Source organism: Orycteropus afer, unplaced genomic scaffold, assembly GCF_000298275.1.
Source record: "Orycteropus afer afer isolate SDZICR_OR568_19922 unplaced genomic scaffold, OryAfe1.0 scaffold00266, whole genome shotgun sequence".
NCBI classification, from domain to species: Eukaryota; Metazoa; Chordata; class Mammalia; order Tubulidentata; family Orycteropodidae; genus Orycteropus; species Orycteropus afer.
This window is the reverse complement of record NW_006921853.1, coordinates 3,264,506-3,282,654: the sequence shown is the minus strand read 5'-3', so window position 1 is coordinate 3,282,654 and position 18,149 is coordinate 3,264,506. Positions and strand designations below refer to the sequence as shown.

Genomic DNA, 18,149 nt, shown 5'->3' with positions numbered 1-18,149 from the left:
CAGGAGCTGGGTCCTTCCTCTGCAGGGGCTCTGAGGGGCCGGGCGCCCTTCGTGAGGAAGGAGGCCAGTGGCGCCCCCTGGCGGCCAGGCCAGGCTGGAGCCACATGCGTCAGGAGCAGGGGTCAGTCAGTCCCAGCCATTGTCCTTAATCATGTGGTTGAGTTCAATGATGTATTTCCCCTCTTTGTACTTCTGGCTGCTTTCAAAGGCCTGTTCCTGAAAAGAGAGGAGGGGCGGTCATCCCTGGAGCAAGAGGCTTCCCAAGCTGTTGGAAGATGGGATGTGATTGGCCCCGTTTTACATATGAGGAAACTGTTGCCCAGAGAAGCCAAGCCACTGCCCACGGTCACACAGCTGGTAGATGGCAGAGCCAAATTTCTCACCATGGGGTAGAAAGGATATGAAGTATCTAAAACATTTCATATGCCAGGAGTTGCAAACTGGTGGCCCAGGGGCCACTTTCAGCCTGTGCCTATGTGCTGCTTGGCCAGCAGAGTTTGATAAAAAATAATTTAAAACACTGAAATACAGGCAGGCCAGGCTCATTCCAGTTTACCACAGACTCCTTCCCTAGAGCTCTACTGCCACTTCTGCAAATCTAGTTTCTGCTTGGCCTGGTCGGCACTTGAGTTCCTTGACCTCTGGAGGAGGACATCTCTTCATTTTACAGAAGCCCAGAAAGGCCAAGCACTTGCCCAGGTACATACAGCAAATCTGTGGCAGGGCCAGAGGTGAACTTAAGTCAGGGTTGTCTGCATGTCTGTCTCTGCCTGATGCGATCACCTCACAGAAGCCCCATACCTCCAAGCCAGGCCTGAGTAATCCTGTCCCCTGCACTTTTCCAAGACCATCCTCTGCTGCATTTAATCAGATCCCCAGAACAGTCTTGGGTGCCAGGCAGTGACTTTATCTTCAACTGCCAGAGAAGGAAATGTGACTCAGACTAGTGAAGTCAGACCCTGGACAGCAGCAGTGGCAGTGGGGACAGAGGAAAAGGACACCTATGGATCCAAGCTCCAGACTGCTGTCTCGGATCACCTCCCCCATCCTCTGAATGACAATCTAATCTGGTGGTCACCAGTTTGGAACAAAACAAACTAGGATTTTTGGTCCCTACTGGGTTACTCACCAGTTGTATGACCGTAGGCAAGTTACCTAACATCTCTGGGCCTCTGTTTCTCCTTCTGTAAAATGGAGGTAATAAAAGACTCTACCTACAAGATTGTTGTAATGACTGAATGAAATAATAAATGCCAAGCACGTGGCATACAGCATTCAATGAACAGTAACTCTGTGATTATATCCTCATCTCCAAAAGCCCTTGCAGAATGTAACAAAAGAATCGAGCACGGCCAGGGTGTCAAAAGGCAGTTTGACTTGTTTGCGCCAAGCCTGTGCACTTTGAAAGATCACCAAACGATTGGTGGTGAGGAACAAGTGATGGGATGCCAGGTCAAAGGAGAGCCTGGGGTCAGAGGTAACTGACTCACATATTTCCAACCCAAAGTGGTCTTGCAGTTCTCGCAGTGGATGTCAGCGACAGCATGGAGGCCTGTCAGCAGCACCCGCTCCTCGGCTGGCCCGCAGCCCACGTTCACCCTGTGGGGACAGAGGCAGTCCCAGGGAGGATCCCACTATCATAAGTCCTCTTCCACCGAAGGGTGATCATAGCTTCCTGCCTCAGGGAACTCTGGGAGCCTCAGCATGATGCCAGGGGTCACAAGTCACAGCAGAGGTCAGGGAATGAGATGAGGGAGACTGAATACTCACACAGAGTTGAAGAGGTAGGCACGCCCCTGACTGCCCTGGAAGGACTAAAGGGTGGGAAGAGGAGAGGAGGGGGTCAGGGCTAATTGGTGGGGAGCTGCCAGGCAGCCCCTCCGACCTCCCATTGCAGCCCACCTGTGGTCTGCTTACCTTGGAGATGAGGTCGTCGTGGTTGGCCAGGTGAGCGCGGCAGTGGGCACAGCTATACCTCCGATGACAATCATCCAAGTAGGCCTGAAACGTCTTGGGTTTTGAAATCCGCACCATGGCGGGGGCCGGGGGCAGTGGCCCCACGCGGGGAGCGGCCCACGGGGAGCAGAGGGAGCCCAGTGCCTGCCAGGGAGGGAGGCAGTGGGCTGTCAGGACCTGGGCCACACATGCAGGCACGCCCAGGGCCATGGGGACTCTCTGTCACTCTTGGCTGCTGTCTTTTCTCACCAGAGCCAGCAGCCTCCCCAGGGGCCAGAGTCGTCTCAGTTTTGACTCACTGAGGAGGCCTCAGGTTGCATGAACGTGGAAACTGAGGCTAAGGAGCTCAAGGTGAGTCACCCACCTGCTTCCAGGCTCACCACTGCTGGCCTGGAGGTTGAAGCTGGAGGAAGGGGCTTTAGAGTGCACAGGCTGTCAGTTCCCAGTTTAGGGGGGCACATGGAAGGTTAAGAATTATGTGGTCCTTGGGACCTCATTTGGACTGTGGGGGCTTCACTAAAGATACAGAGAGTTCACCTGGAGAGAAGGTCCCTCACCTAGAGGGGGCAAGAGGCCTCACTGAAGGCGGAGGGTCAGCTACAAGAGGAGGGGCTCTTACCTGGGGGCACTGAGGCCTTACTATGCAGAAAGGATCTTACCTGCATCGCGGAGCCTTACCTGGGACCCTGGAGCTCACCTGGGGCGCGGGGGGGGGGTAGGGAGCGGGCGCCGGGGGAAGGGGCAGTCCTCTTGGCTGGGCGGGGGCGCGGGGCCTCACCTCGCCTGGGCGCGCGGGGGCCCGGTCCGCCGGAGTGGCCTGGCCTAAGAGTGGGGGGCGCTCCTAGTGGGCGCCGTCCCCACGGCCCGGGTTAGCAGCCGCCGCGACTTGTTTACACCGAGACCAGCTGCTGCCGCCGCTGCGGCGGGAGGGGGAGGGGGACGGCCTCTCGTCCCGGCGGCGGCCGTGGCCAATCGGCGTGCAGCATGCAAATGAGGGGGCGCGCCATCCGGCGGCCAGCGCAGGCCCGGCCTGCCCTTCCCCCTGCTCCGGACCCTAGCCGGCCCGGAAATGCGGCTGCGGCCGGCTACCCAGCCCGTGGGCCTGGGCCTGCAGCGTCCTGGACCCGGGCGCCCTTTTGGCCCCTGGTGGTCCTTGAAGGGACAGGGACCGGGAGGGGGCGGGGCGGTGTCTGGACGCATGCACCTTGAAAATAATAGTCGTAACTACCAGCGTTTTCCACCGCCTGCGCCTCCCTCTTATAATCCCTGCGACGTATCCCATAAGGCGGTTCCTACTATTGTCCCCAAAAACGGAGCAAATGAGGCCCAGAGATGTCTAGCTAATCTCCCAGGGTTATCCAGCTGGTAAGAGACAGATTGGGATTCTCACTTTGGTCCGATTCCATAGTTTTTGCCGTAGCAGCAGGCAAAGACTCAGAATGAATTAGAATGAATTCCAGATCCTGGAGCAGGCCGGCTCCATTGTCCAGTATCACCTCCCCCAAGCAGTCTCTACCCAAGTCCCTACCCCTGGGTTGGGTGCCTCCCTCAGATTCGGTGGAAGATGTCTGTTTAAACACGTCTATCTGGCTGGTCTTGCCTTTTCAGCGCTGGTACCCCAGTACCCAGCCTGGCCTGGCAAACATTTGTGAAATATGTCAACTGATAAATGACTAACGAACCAGTGCTGGGGAGGGCCGAGGACTACAGGGAGCTTGTTCAGAAGCCAGGCTTTCCAGAGGGAAGGTTGAACTGCTGAGGCAGCAGATGGGGCTGTGTCAGCTGTCCTGTTGCTACCCACCCTCTGCTGCCCAGGGGAGGGGAGCCCCACAGGGGCAGGATGTGGGAGAATCAAGTCCCTTGCTGCATGCAGTGAATGGCCTCAGGAGAATGGAACCATCAACTGTGGCACTCAAGGAGCTGAGGGCCAAGACACCTGGGTTGGCCCTGCAAGGGACATTCCTGAGGACAGCATGGCCGGCTGGCACAGGGTGTAACATTACTCTGGGTCAGGAATGTAGTGGAACCAGTGGGTCAAACTGGTTAGAGCCCTAGGCCCTGGCCCCGGGCCTTCTTTGCCCTCAGCTGCCATGTTTATCAAGGATGCCCTCCTAAGCACAAACACATGACTGAAAAGAAAATATTTATTGCTGTTGTGAGGCTGAGTGGACAGTAGAATGGAACACTGCCTGGCCCCGCAGCACCATTGTCACACTGTTGCTGTGTCTGAGGCCGGTGTTGTAGCCACTGTGTCGATCCATCACGTCAATGGTCTTCCTTTTTTGCTGATATTTATTGGGAAAGAGGAACAGGAGAGAGTGAAGGCCTCTGGGCTCAGGAGGTCGCTCTGTGGCTGTCCAGATAGCGCCTCAGGGCAGTGGGGTAATCGGTTATGACACCAGTGGCCCCCAGGCCAAAGGCCACTTCAAAATCCGACTCTTCATTAAGGCACCAAAATATCACCTGAGTAGGGAGGAAGGGCTTGTAGTTTGCAAACAACTCAACTTTACCTGGAGTGTTGCTTTATCTCCTCTTCTGTGAGCCCACCCAGCAGTGGCATGCTGTGGCGGACTTAAATTCTCAAGAATTTTGTAAACTGGCTATTAAACACAGGTGCTATTAAAAAGTAAATTATATGCACGTATAATTTTAAATAAAGTATGTTAAAAACAAAGGTAGTAAGTATTCAAAATTCATTACTTTCTAAATATTTTTCTATATTTTAAGTTTATGTTCTAAGATTTTCTGTATGGTGGCAATGCTATAAAATGGAGGGCTACCACACATCTTTTCCCAACTCTGCATTTAGTGACTTGTTGGTAGCTTAAAAATGATCAGTTGTTGTTGTTGTTGTTGTTATGTGCCATTGAGTCGGACCCGACTCATAGCGACCCCTCCTTGGGTTGCTGAGACAGTATCACTACGGAAGTAGATTGCCCAGCCTTCCTTCCGAGGAGTGGCTGGTGGGTGGTGAAATTGATCAGAGCTAGGAGTATTTACAGGAGCTCTGGTAGCATAGTGTCTAAGGCACTTGACTGCTAACCAGAAGGCTGGCGGTTCAAACCCACCAGCCACTCCTTGGAAGGAAGGTTGGGCAATCCTACTTCCGTAGTGATACTGCCTCGGAAACCCAAGGAGGGGTCGCTATGAGTCGGGGCCGACTCGATGGCATATAACAACAACAGGAGTATTTATACCAGGGACATTGACATGGCAATCAAGGCCTTTTTGGTTTTTCGGTAGCTGGCTTTTGAACATTAACCAGTAGCCGCAGCTTCCCAGCGGGTGATGAGGTAGGTGGAGATGGCACTTTTAACCCAGTCAAGTCACTGGACCTTCAGTGTTCTTAATCTGACAAATGACCTGGATTGACAATCTCACAGGACTGAGGTCCTTGAAGTCAGAGGGCTGATCTGAGAGCTCTGTCATGCCCATGCCCCTCTCCCCTACATCCAACCAGCAGCTGGGTCCCAGCCTCTTTCTCTGGGAGTTAACTCTTCCATCTGTCTCCACTGCTGCCACCCAGGCCCAAGGCCTATCAGTGGCAGGAGTGGCCTCCTAGGGGGCTCTCTGCTGCCATACTGGTTCCCCACAATCTCCTCTCCATATGGTGGCCAGAGTAACCCTCACCTCAACAAACCTGTATTGGATCAGTTCTCTCCTCTCTTTTTCAAAACCCTCAAGAGCTTCCTTCCCCTTTGGGCTGAAGTCCCAGCTCCTTACTTGGATCACAGGGGCCTCGGCCTCAGCTGCCATCCCCTACCCGGCATGTGCTGCTTCTCCAGGCTGCGGCCTGTGGAACCCCTCTGTTCCTTGAGCACCCTGCCCTCCAACTGCTCCAGCCTCCACTGGTAACCCTCCTGCCTGAGATGCTCTCTCCCACTCTGAGCTGCTTCCTCTCCCCTTCATGTAGCTGCTCACACCTCACTTCTTCAGAAAGGCCCTCCCTGACCTCATGGATCATGTTGTTGCTTTCTGTCCACTCACTGCCCTTGTGATGGCCTGCTTCGTTTCTTTCCTCTACCCTAACTGTAAGCTCCCTAGTCTATCCCCAGTAACAGTACCTAGGACATAGTACATGCTCAATAAACCAAACCCACTGCCATCGAGTTGATTCCAACTCATAGCCACCCCCACTGGGTTTCCAAGGCTATAAACCTTTACAGAAGTAGATTGCCTCATCTTCTTCCCATGGAGCAGCTCATGGGTTTGAACCACCAACCTTCTGGTTAGCAACCAAATGCCTTACCTGATACACGACCAGAGCTCCTTTACGTGCTCAATACCAAATGCAAAACCACTGCCGTCGGAGTCCATTCCGACTCACAGCAAGCCCCATTTGGTTTCCAAGGTGATAAATCTTTATGGAAGTAGACTGCCTAGTCTTGCTTCTGTGGAGTGGCTGGTGGGTTTGAATCACCAACCTTGTGGTTAGCAGTCAGATACCTTAGCCACTACACCACCAGAGCTTCTTACATGCTCAATAGAGGTTTGCTAATTGAATGACTTGGTTACAGCAGATGCCCAGGTGAGGAGGAAGGGGTTGGCTGGTTTCCCCTTCTCTGGTCTTTCTCAGTCCCCTCATCAAGGATCAAGATAGTAAATTCAATAAATCATCACCTTCACATCTGTCAAGTCCTAACTCAGTACCAGTTACATATCCTGAAGAGTGAAATACTACCATAGCCCGAGTCTACAGATGAAGAAACAGATCAGAAGTAAAGCGACCTGCCCAAGTGACTCAGCTCTCTAGGGGCACAGATGTACCGGAACCCAGCTGGCAGGCCCATGCCCTGAATCACCTGCTTGATGAGGGAGTATGGTTAAGTCCTACCTGGATCCCTCGCTCCTCCAAGTGTCGGATCAGACTTTTCCTCATGATGAACCTGGGTGGGGAGGTGGCAAGGGCGATGATGAGAAAGGTCAGAGAAAGGCAGGAGTGGATCTCTGTGGGGACACACAACCCAACCTTCTTGCCCACCTCACCATTTTGAAGCCACAGCCGCCAGCTGGTTCAGCCCAGGGCAGGAAAATGGGAAGTAGCTCCTGGGGAGAGAAGGTGTTGGGGGGCATCAGCCGTGTTGGGTGGGGTGGGGTGGTACTGCCTCCCTTGATCAGTGTGAACATCACCCTCCAGAAGAAGTTTTGCAGTTCCCCAAATAAAAATTCACCCTCTGTTCAGCAAGCTCCTACTCCGTTATCCTTGAGTCCATGCTTTGATGTCGGGGTGTGCCCCTCCCCTCACAATTTTGAAGAAACTATCTCAGAGAGGTAAAGTAACTTGCCTGAGGTCACATAGTGAGTGTGTCGTGGGGCAGGACCAAAACCCAGTTTGATTCCCAAGCCGGACACCCAGTCTGGAGGTTGTCCTGGTTGGCCCTGATCAATTTATTGAGACGAGACAGGGCTTACTGAATTAGCTCAAAAAGACCAAACTCACTGCTGTCCAGCTGATTCCGACTCATAGCGACCCCACTGGGTTTCCATCTGGTAAATCTTGATGAAAATAGATTGCCTTATCTTCTTCCTGTGGAGCAGCTGGTGGGTTTGAAGCACCAACTTTCTGGTTAGCAGCCAAATGCCTTAACCACCGTATCACCAGAGCTCCTGAATTAGTCGGCTACTTGCCCCTAATTGTTCCATTCTAGGGGGAACTTTGGATGCCCTTTTAAGTTCAGGCAGGCTTTGGAGCCAGACCTAGAGCAAACCTAAGCTGTGTACTTCCAGCTGTGTGACGCTGGGCACATCACAGAGCCTCTCTGAGCCTCAAACGCTCCATGAGAACCATAGGGTCATGATTCCTATACCTCCTGGGGGTGCTTAAAATTCAGTTAAACTAAAAGATGTGCAATTACTTTGCAAACCCAGTAGAAAAAGTGAAGGACACAGAATTTGTACTCTAATGATCTCTCTGTAGCAAAGGCTTGTAGGGCCTGCTTAGGATCTTCTCTCAGGACAACAGAGGGAGCAGAGAGCCTTTGGGACCACTTCTCAGGAAGCCAAGGGCAGACCTGAGAGGCAGGGAGGTATCCATAGCCCTGATACCTTATTCAGCTCCTTACTTAGCCTTTAAGGAGCTCTGATGGTGCAGTGCCTAAGGCATTTGACTGCTAGCCAGAAGGTTGGCAATTCAAACCCACCAGCCGCTCCACGGAAGGAAGACAGGGCAATCTACTTCCATAAAGATTTACCGCCTTGGAAACCCAGCAGAGGCAGGCATCCACTCCATTGCAATGAATTTGGTTTTCAGTTTTACTTGGCTGTTACTTTGTTAATCTTTGTCTACTAGCAGGCCTTTTCTTTTCAGAATCTGAAAGAGTGTTGCTATAACTAATTAGTATCTGTCTCCTCAGGAGTCTGTAAATTCACCAAGGGCTTCTCCACCCCACCCTGGTCTTATCGCTAATGTAACTGCACCTGGCACAGTAAGCAGTCAATAAACATCTGTTGAGGATGAATGGATGAATGAGCGAGTGAAGAAATGAACTCTGTCCCCTAAAACTTCACTTCAGTACACATTTGCATCTAATTTCAGGGGGCTCATGGCTCCCATAAGGAGCTCTGGTGATGTAATGCCTAAGGCATTTGACTGCTAACCAGAAAGTTGGAGGTGCAAACCCACCAGCTGCTCCACAGAAGGAAGAGCGGACGATCTACTTCTGTAAAGATTTCCCGCCTCGGAAACCCAAAGGGGGTCTCTATGAGTCAGAATCGACCCGATGGCAGTTGAGTTTGGTTTGAGTTATGGCTCCCTTAGTATCAGTAAATGCCGGAGAAGAGCCATTGACTGTCTTCAAAAGGCTCTGGGGTTAGGTTTGAGGGAGACCAGGCATGTGGGGAGATGTAAGTCCCCTCCAAAGCCAGGTTGAGAGGACTCAATGGGCTAGACCACAGGGCTCTGGGAGAGTCCTGCCCCTGCCGCCAGTACCTGTTGATGATGGTGGGCAAGAAGGAGATGAGGAATCTCTCAGGGATCGGGATGAAGGGTAGCAGCCCCAGATAGTAGAGCAGCAGTACCCAGAATCCTCGGCTTAGTGTGAAGGAGAAGGGCATCTCAGGGTTCTGGAGAGACAAGGGGAGAAGTAAGAAAGGGAGTGTGTCTGCTTCAGGGAAGGACGAGTGGTGGCTTGGGCTGTAGGACAACAGCTTCGGACTTCCAGGGGCTCACTACTCCCTTTGGAGCCGAAGTCAGATCTTGGCCCATCGCTGGAGGCCTAAGCGCAGCCTCCTCAGTCCCATCATGTGCCTCTCTCTGCACCTCCCCCCACAACCCACCTCTCCACAGCCTCTCCTTTGAGACCTTGCTTAAGAACCAGTTCCTCCAGAAGTCTCCCAGATGCCTCTGGTCAGGCCCCTGAGGTTGGGTTGGATTCCAGCTCCTGGAAGGAAGGGCCAGTGGGGAACCGAGTGGGGAGGGAAAGTGGACTCACAGCAGCCTTGCATTTCTGCATGACTGAGCTCTTCTCTGAGGCCCAGATGGTGATTTCGTTGCGGTCAAAGTGCCTCACCAGGTCTGCTATCTGGGAGGAGGAGCAGGAGGTAAAGGGGAGAGCCAGGCTTCACTTCACTACCTGGAGCTACCACCCTGGGCCACTGCCCTCACCCCCAGTCACAGTGCCACCTTGTGAATGAGCTCTTCGTTCTCCCTTTTGACTTCCACGCTCATGGGTGTCCGCGGGAACTTCTGGAACACGTCCTCCAGGCGCACCATGTGTCTGTCTGACCCGTGAGCAAAGTGGCCTGGGGAGGTTGGGGAAATGGGATCAGAAAACGGGTGGTGGGGAGGAGGACGTTGGGGCAGGGAATGAGTCCAGAGAAGAAACAGCAGGAGGTTGAAGCGATGACCCTACCCAGGTCCACAGCCCAGGCTCAGCCCAGGGATCACAGCCCAAGCTCTCACCGGGTGAGAAATAGACCTCCAACTCCTCCTTGTAGAGAGGCAGGTCCTGCAGGGAGAGAGCAGGGAGGATGTCACAGGAGACATGAATGGAGGTGTGGTGATTCTCTGGGGTACGGGGGTGGGTGGGTGGGGTGGGGCTGCGATAAGGCCCACCTCGAAGTCCAGGCTGCCCACATCCCTAGCCAGGCCTGACTGGCGTAACAGGTTCTCATCGTGGGACACGACCACCACACCATCCCTTGTCAGCTGGCAGTCAAGCTCCAGGAGGTCAGCTCTCTGGGCCAAGGCACTGTGGGAGCAAAGGTCAGTGAGGGGGAGAGAAGGGGGATGGGGCCAGACTGCAAAGTCTGAGGGAGGCTTTTGGGGAGATGGGGTGGAGCTCGAGGTGAGGCGTGCAGGCTGTGCACTGACTGCACAGTTCCACGGTGTGTCAATCACCAGACGAGGAAGTAAGTGTGTCCTGCCACACACACCCAGCCCCACCTGGCATGGCCACTGCGGGTTAGGGAGATGCACCTACTTCTCCATGGCCTCCACGGTGTTCTCCAGCCTCTCTCCAGATCCTGTGTGGGGCAGCCGGAGTGGGTCCCTGATGTCGGGGCTCTAGGAGCCCAGCCTGCCATTCTCACCCCACAGTCCCCCTGGCTGGCTTCCCTCCTGCCTGCCCCTGCGATCGCCTGCCCCATCACCCCCCAGGCCACCCAGGTGCTGCTTCTTCCCCGTTCCATGCACTGCCCTCTCTCTCCTCCCACTTCGGAATCTGCCCCTTGTCTACAATCCTGCCCCTGGGACCTACTCACTGCTGTCCACCCTGCACCTGTCTTGCTATCCCCACTCCATCCCGCTTCGCCTAGGCCCTCTTTCCCCTCTCCCCCCACTCAGCTGACCTCCTCGGTGGGCCCCCAGGCGGACACAGAAGGCCTGAACCTGGGGTGTGTGCAGCAGGCGTGGTCGACGCAGGAAGAAGATGGAGAGAATGACGTAGGTGCCCAGGGCAGGCAGCGCATAACACAGCAGAGGGCTCATGGCCACACTGCCGCTCGGGGCTCTGGCTGCCACGAGCTCAGTGTCCCTGATGGATTATGCTGTCGCGCTGCCTGTCTGGCCAGTGTAGGCTGGCTCTACTGCTGGCTGCCACCACGCCCCTGGGACCTGCTGAGCTTGCTGCTGGCTGGAAGCCAGGCTGCAGGCTCTTCTGGGGCTTGGGGTAGAGGCAGGTGCAGAGGCAGGTGCAGAGGCAGCTGGGGTCACACAACCCTAGACCCATCAGTGGCCTCAGCATCCTTATCCTCAGCCACGCCGGGGGAGCGAGGTTCCCCCTGCCTCCAGCAGATCTGCTGTGATGTTTGCCCTCCCACTGGCACATGTGGCCAGAGAACACATCTGCTATTATCATTTTCAAAGAATCCAGGGGTGTGTAGGGTGCACCTGAGTCACCCCCCAAATCAACCCCAGCCAGTTAGACAGGAAGCCAGTAGAGGGGGCAAGGACAGTGACTAAGAAGAAAATTGACCCCATTCTTGCCAGGAGTCTGGAATTCCTTACAGCTGGCCAGCTGGGTGGGGTGACGGTGGGCAAGCAGAGGTCACCGAGGTCCAATAAAATCACAGCTGGCAGGCGGCTGGCCTGCTGGAGCCAGTCCTCAAGGCAGCATTATTAGGGCTGGGAGTATCGGCGAACACAGACAGAGCCAGGGGAGTCCATGTACACATCTCTATATTTATATATTAGATACAGGCACAAGGAGGTGGGCAGCGGGCACTGGCCCACCACGTGCCCCCACCTCCCTTCTCTTTACCCACACACAGAAGCAGCAGGGCATTAAATGGGGCAGCGTTGCAGGGGGAAGGGCTGAGGCCTGGGCCCCCGCTCCTCAGGGATACTAGCCCTTGAGACTCAGAAGGAATGTTCCTTTAGGGAAAATTGGGTGGGGCTTTGATCAGGTGAGTAGGGCGAGGCTAGCCCAGAGTCCCTACTCAGTGTCCCTGGCTCCTTACTGCCCCTTAGTAGGTGTTGGGGCAGGCAGGGCCCTTTGATTCCAGAACTACCAGAGACTGGGAGAGCTGGGGGAGGTGCAGGCAGAGCAAAGTGGTGGGGGGGTTGCTTTGGGGTCTCCTGAGCCCCTCAGGCCCTGGAGGGAGAAACGAGGAAAGGGAGGAAGGTCGGAGTCTGCCTGAAGTAGGAGGCTCCAAGCACAGGGGGAGAAGGTGGCCAGGCCCACCCTCTGCGCAGGCCGGGGCTGTGGGGGTCTGGGCTGGGCACGTGGTGTCCATTTTCTAACAGTCCAGCAGGGGAGGGGCAGGCAGGAGGCAGGGCCTAAATGAAAAGGCAGGTAGGTAAGGAGCCGTTAGTATGCAGGAGAGGCCCTGCCAGAGCCCTGACCTCCATTTCTCCCATTGCTTCCTTACAGCCAGGTAGATATTTAGCCTCTCTGTATCTCACTTTATCTGTAAGACGGTGATAATAATATAATCTATCTCAAGGTGTCGCTACAAGGATTAAGAGAGTTAATACGTGGAAGCCTCTCACAACAGTGCTTGGTGCTATGTAAGTGTTTGCTGTTATTATTAGAACAGTCTCCAGGAAGTCGAGGCACAGAAAGGCAAGATGTCTTGTACAAAATCACACAGCTCTTAAGTGGCACAGCTGGGGTCTGAACCCAGGTCTGCCTGCCTTCTTTCCACCAGGCCACAGCTGGTGAAAGGCAGGAAGGAGACTGGGGAAGGAGAAAGCTCGGCAAGGGTAGGGGTAGGGGCAGCGTTCCCCAAAGGCGTGTGAACTGCACTAGGTATAAGTAGGCTGCCATCTAGGTCAAAGGAGGTGCTGCCAGGTTCCTCCCAAAGCAGTCAGTGCCCCACCCACCTCTCTGCCCACACTGGGAGTCACAGCCTGGCTCCGTTCCTCAGATATGAGAGGGGCCCCCAATAACCTCTGTGGGCCTGGAATGGCTCCTGGGGCTGGAAGGTGCAGGGTATTGTCAGGGAGGCATGTGGAACTAGGGGCAAGAGGATGGGAGAGACCACAGCTCTGTGGCCTGGGCAGGCTCTGGGCCCTTCTCTTGCCACCACACACGTAGCTTGTGGGTGTGAGGTCAGCTTGAGGCTATATGGAGGCATGTTGAACAATGTGGCATGAAGACAGTCTGTGCCTGGGTGGTGGGGAGTGCTCACCAGGCCCCAGCGAGCAGGCGCACCTCCAGGTTAGGGGGCCTCTAGGGCCCCAGGCTGGAAACGGGCTGTCTCTTGGAAGATGAGCTCCTTCAGCCGCTCCTTGGGTAGATCATCCAGTTCCATGTCAAAGGTGAAGGGCTCCTCGGCCACGGGCTGTGGTGGCAAAGACGGCAAGGGATCAGGTGAGCCCTCGGGGTTGGCCGCCCGTCCACCTACCCGCCAGCCTTGCTGCTGGAAGCTGACCCACCTCATCTGTGGGGTCGTAGTACTGCTCCAGGTAGGGGTGGGCAAGTGCTTCCTCCACTGTGATCCGTTTGTTGGGGTTAAAGGTCAACATCCGGTCCAGCAGTTCAAGGGCTAGGGAAGGGCAGGAATCAGGGGTCAAAGGGAAAGTCCCAGGAGTTTCCAGAAGCAGTATTCTACTTCTTAAGTGCCCAGGGGCCTGCGGACTCAGACAGCTGCTGGGCTCGTGCACCCTCCACACTCAGTTTTTATTCCATACCAGTTCCCCAGGTCTCTCTCACCTTTGGGGTCTGACTTGGGAAAAAGCTTAGCCCAGGCCACCTTGGTCTTGGAAGGCAAAGACTGTAGGTAGTTTCGGGCCTTCATGTTGATGATACAGTTCAGGTCCTCCTGGGATGGAGAGCCCAGAATACCTGTGGGTAAGGCAGGTGACTTGGTGAGAGATTTCTTCCCCTGCCGACAGAAGAACAGGAAGGAGCCTAGATCAAGAGCCCCTCCCGCGGTGATCTGCTGCAGGCCCTTAGAGTCACCTCGCCAGGTGGCGAAATGTAAGGGGTCTGCAGTCAGGAAACCCTAGGCTCAAATTCTGCCTCAACGACTTCCTAAGTGTGAGGTTTGGCCTCGTTCTTCCCATCTGTCAAATGGGGGTGTTAGTAATACCTCAATGAAATATTGTGAGATGATACAGGGACTCCATATGTGGCCCTACAGATGGACCGACCCTAAAGAATTCTTATTTCTGATCAGCCAGTCTCCCTCCCACTCAGCCGGCCAGGGCCCCCTCACTCAGAATGTGGTTGAGCTGGTCCAGGTAGTGCTTGCCGGGGAATATGGGCCGGTTGGAGAGCATCTCGGCCAGGATGCAGCCCACAGACCAGATGTCGATGGACTTGGTGTAGCCCTAGGGAGAAAAAGAAAGGGATGGGCTCCTGAGCCAGCCTTAACCCAAGGCCCTGCTGTCTGGGCCAAGCCATTATGCCCACCCCAGATCCAGCACCATCCAGGGAGGGCAGAGGCCTGTGGGAGCAAAGGGTTTGCCTCCGTCCGCAGCCCGAGGGCTGCAGCGATGTGAAAAAGCCCAGGGGATGGACTACCTGCATTGTGGGGGTCAGTGCCTAGCTCAGAGGCTGCCCAGGGCTTTCTGGGACCTGGCCCACTCCCTACAGGGAGCTCCCCTACCTTGGAGTTGAGCATGATTTCTGGCGCCCGGTACCAGCGCGTAGCCACGTACTCTGTCAAGAAGCCAGTGTGGTCGTGCTCAGGATCGGCGATCCGGGCCAGGCCAAAGTCACAGATCTGCAATCAAACCCAGGCTGCTAGGCTCGGTGCGCCACAGCCCAAGCCATCCTGTACACAAAGCTCCCCGCTCCCCTATAGTAAACAAAGGGCTACCATTATGCCTCCATGAACCCTGCTTCCTCCAGGAAGCCTTTCCTGATAGTCTTAGCCACTAAGGAGTTCCTAAAACCTTTGCTATGCCTTTTGGCTCTCCGGAAACAGGAAGCTCACTTCCTGAGGTAGCCCTACTCCTTTTCCAACTGCCAGCTAGAAATTCTTCCACAGGCTAAGGAGAAATCTGTCTCCAGGCTCACTAGGACCCCACAGAGCCATTCATCCCAGCTCTGTCAGCAATGTGGAGAGTAACTGTAAGCCCAGTGGGGCAGAGAGAGCAAGGCTGGCTCTAAGCTAGCCTCTCCACCTGGGAGAGGGGAGAAGCACCCAAATCCCTGACCTTAAGGTCACAAGTGGTGTTGATGAGCAGGTTGGAGGGCTTTAGGTCTCGGTGGAGCACGTTGGCCGAGTGGATATACTTGAGGCCCCGCAGGATCTGGTAGAGGAAGTAGCAGACGTGGTCATTGCTCAGCTGCTGGCTTTTGAGCAACTTGTACAGGTCTGTCTCCATCAAGTCCTGCACGATGTAGCTGAGGGTGGCACCAACGACCCCCACCCCAGGCCGGGGGTAGCAGGAGGCACCGAGTTAAGGAAAGTAGGCCCTGGTGACTAGACTGCATGTCCCCTCCAGCTGGGGCCCTGTGGACACAGGAAATCTGTCAGCCAATATTATTAGCCAGACGAGGCCCATACTCAGTAATAGGCTTTGGAGGTCTCTTCACATCTCAAGCAGGAGCTCAGGTGGTGCAGTGCCTAAGGCATTTGACTGCTAACCAGATGGTTGGCAGTTCAAACCCACCAGTAACTCTGAGCAACGCATTTAAATTCTATGGCTCAGCTTCCCTGAGCTCTGAGAGGTAGAACTTCACAGTTAACAGCACCAGCCTTGGAGTTAACACACCGATGTTTGAAATCCCTACTCTACCACTCACTGGCTTTGTGAACTATTCGTCCCTCTATTTCTGCACCTGTAAATGGGGGAATGAGAGGACCTGTGTAAGGCAGTCAGCTTGGTGTTTGACACATGATAAGTACTCAGCAAACATCAACTGTTATTACTATTATAAATATCTGTGCCACACGGGTGTTGAGAAGGTTAAATGAGATAATGTATGAATACCATCTGGCATGCACTAAATATTTGCTTATTTTTAAATGCCTGCCTTATGGGAATAGTTTGTGCAAGGAAAATGAGGAGATATTCCCAACAGTTTACTCCTACTCAAAGAAGAGTTTTTGGCCAAAAATCAGAAGATTGAAGAATAAATTTACGTTCGTATTGCAACATAAAACAAATATTAAATATAAATAAATAAATGTCATTTGGCTTGTCTCTGGAGGAACAAGTACTGAACGTCTTGCAGAATCAGCCTCAAAAAGGTCTTCAGAGGCCATCTGGCCCAATCCTGCTGTTTTATAGATGGGTAGGCCCAGAGAGAGGCGGTGACTGGTTTAAGGTCACACAGCAAGTCAGGGGTGAGCACAAAGATTTCCTGTCCAGTTTGTGGTGGAGGCTGTAGACTCTGCTGTGAGAACCCCTGCTCTCAGATGGAGGACTGGGACAGGGGAAGGGATGATGGGTATCACAAGCTCCTGAGAACAGAAGCCACTGAGCCAGGCAGGAAGTGGACAACAAACTAGGAAAGTGATACCAGGGAGGGCAAACCAAGGCCGGGCTGTCCCTCCCTGGGCAAGGTTCAAGTCCAGAGGTGACTAGGGTGGAGTTCTGAGAGAAAGCGCCTGAGAGAGAAAGACAAATTCTTATTTGGTGGAGGGGAGGGGGCAGTATCAGAAGCACTGGAACCACTTGATTTTAGACTTTCTGAGCCTCCATTTCTTCCATCTTTGAAATGGAGCTGATGAGATCCACCTCACGGGGCAGTTGAGAGGCTGAAGAAGCATCAAAGCCATTGGCAAGCACATAGCAGGCCCTTAAGGAAAGGCAGTTTTCTTCTTTCCTGCCTCCCTCCCAGTCTGGGGCCCCGAAAGGAAAGAATCACCAGTCTGTTAAGTAAGAACCAACTGTGGGCAGAGGCTGGACCCTGTCACAGAACTGCAGATGTCAGAAGACAAAGCTCCCATAGAGACTATGTCACCCAGCCCTCCCCCCCACTGAGGCACAGAGCAGAGAAGGGACTAGCCCAAGGCTGCACAGGCCAGATTCAATGAAGGCCTCGATCCCCTTACACTCTGTGGCCTCTCAAGCTGGAAAGTTTCTTTTACCGGGTTTGTTATGGAGGGTGAGAGGAAAGAAGGAACCAGAAGGAACATCAGTGCTGCCCCGAGCCCAGCTCCGAGGCCATGCCTTGCCAGCCATCTGGCAGAGGTGAAGGATACACATCCCTCATGGCTTCCAGGGTGGGTGCCCGCAAAATGTCTCGGATGCCGATGACGTTCTCATGGCGGAAACGCAGTAAGATCTGGATCTCACGCAGCGTGCGCTGGCAGTAGGTCTGATGCTCAAAGGGGCTGATCTTCTTGATGGCCACACGAGTCTTGCGTACATGGTCGTAAGCTGAGCTGAGAGGGCCAGAGAGATGTTGATGGTGTGGCCTTGCAAAGGGGGACTTTAGGACTGGGGGCCCCACCCAGGCCTTGGCAGGGAGAGGAGGGAGCAGAAGAGGGCTCTGGCCAAGTCATAAACAATGATGGTTCCTTCCTGCTGTGAAAGCCTGGGATCTCCAGGGAGAAGGCTGGGGACCAGCCAGGCGGCCTTTCAGTGACTTCACAAACAGAGGAAGAGGCTGACCGCTCGCTGACTTCCTCTCTCCTCACCCCCCTTTCATTCTAGTTGCCCTGAGCCTTCATTCTCCCCTTCCCAGGACCAGCGCCCTGAATCCCAGACAGGTCTAGGAGTGGAGAACATACCATGCAAATACAGTGAGATGAGGGTATCATAGGAAGAGCGGGGAAGCAGGGATAAGGCACCGGTGAATGTCAGAATGAGTAGCAGGGCAGCAGAGAGGAAAAGCCCAAAGCTGACAGCGGGGCTGTGGGAGTTCACAGACCCCTCCCAGAGGATGCAGGGAGGCACTTCTGGCCCTCATCCCTCACCGGGCCCCTGGCTTGCAGCCCGCAGCTCTATCCCGCCCTGTCCAGCTCTGAGCTCTCTCCCCAAAACTGCTCTGGCACAGCCTGACCAGAGGTGTCCCAAGCATCAACAAAGGTCCTTCACTCCTCCCCAAGAACGCTAATCTCTTGGGCCCCGAGGTCTCCACCCTTTTCCTCCCCAAGGTACCCACGGATCTCCCAGATACACCCAGATGTCCCTCCCTTCCGTATAGAATGCATGCCTCGTTCATGGCCTCCAAGCCCCCTCCCCTTAGAACTTACACAGCGCCCCCCCCAAGCACTTAAAGGTTCTCTCCCCGGGGCGCTCCCCGAGCCTCCGCTGGACCCAGCCTCTTCAGGACGCTCGAGTTTTCACGTCTCAGGAAGTACTCAGCACCCCTTTCCCTCTTCTCTCTCGCCCTCCGAGCCCCCTCCCC

General features: G+C 54.5%; 3 protein-coding genes across 3 annotated transcripts in view; all 3 read right to left on the bottom strand.

The window, feature by feature from the left end:
- Window positions 1–126: 126 nt before the first annotated feature.
- Window positions 127–3,156, bottom strand: YPEL3 (yippee like 3). The gene is given in 6 exon segments (XM_007950197.2): window positions 127–216; window positions 1,491–1,599; window positions 1,771–1,814; window positions 1,918–2,100; window positions 2,735–2,817; window positions 2,820–3,156. Coding segments are annotated over 6 exon segments (846 nt in total).
- A 1,134-nt stretch (window positions 3,157–4,290) lies between these two features.
- On the bottom strand, window positions 4,291–10,882 carry GDPD3 (glycerophosphodiester phosphodiesterase domain containing 3). The gene is made up of 10 exons (XM_007950292.1): window positions 10,744–10,882; window positions 10,377–10,419; window positions 10,010–10,145; window positions 9,857–9,902; window positions 9,578–9,696; window positions 9,387–9,476; window positions 8,885–9,018; window positions 6,943–7,002; window positions 6,791–6,842; window positions 4,291–4,419 (listed from the first exon to the last, which is right to left on the bottom strand). The coding sequence occupies exons 1-10, from the start codon at window positions 10,880–10,882 to the stop codon at window positions 4,291–4,293; spliced, it is 948 nt and encodes a 315-aa protein (XP_007948483.1).
- A 2,174-nt stretch (window positions 10,883–13,056) lies between these two features.
- MAPK3 (mitogen-activated protein kinase 3) overlaps window positions 13,057–18,149 on the bottom strand; it is a 6,247-nt gene continuing 1,154 nt past the window's right edge. Inside the window, exons 2-8 of the mRNA XM_007950196.2 lie at window positions 16,999–17,181; window positions 15,002–15,191; window positions 14,449–14,565; window positions 14,056–14,170; window positions 13,551–13,682; window positions 13,274–13,383; window positions 13,057–13,179 (exon numbers count right to left, since the gene is read on the bottom strand). Of these exons, the coding sequence (XP_007948387.2) occupies window positions 13,057–13,179; window positions 13,274–13,383; window positions 13,551–13,682; window positions 14,056–14,170; window positions 14,449–14,565; window positions 15,002–15,191; window positions 16,999–17,181 (970 nt within the window). The remainder of the gene's footprint in view (window positions 13,180–13,273; window positions 13,384–13,550; window positions 13,683–14,055; window positions 14,171–14,448; window positions 14,566–15,001; window positions 15,192–16,998; window positions 17,182–18,149) is intronic.

Bases quoted from the DNA above. Each gene is read 5' to 3' on its own strand.
- GDPD3 (XM_007950292.1), bottom strand. From the start codon at position 10,882: ATGAGCCCTCTGCTGTGTTATGCGCTGCCTGCCCTGGGCACCTACGTC. The intron at 10,420-10,743 runs GTCAGCTGAGTG...TGCCCCACACAG, and splicing joins CCTGGGGGCCCACCGAGGAG to GATCTGGAGAGAGGCTGGAG. The intron at 10,146-10,376 runs GTAGGTGCATCT...TTGCTCCCACAG, and splicing joins ACCGTGGAGGCCATGGAGAA to TGCCTTGGCCCAGAGAGCTG.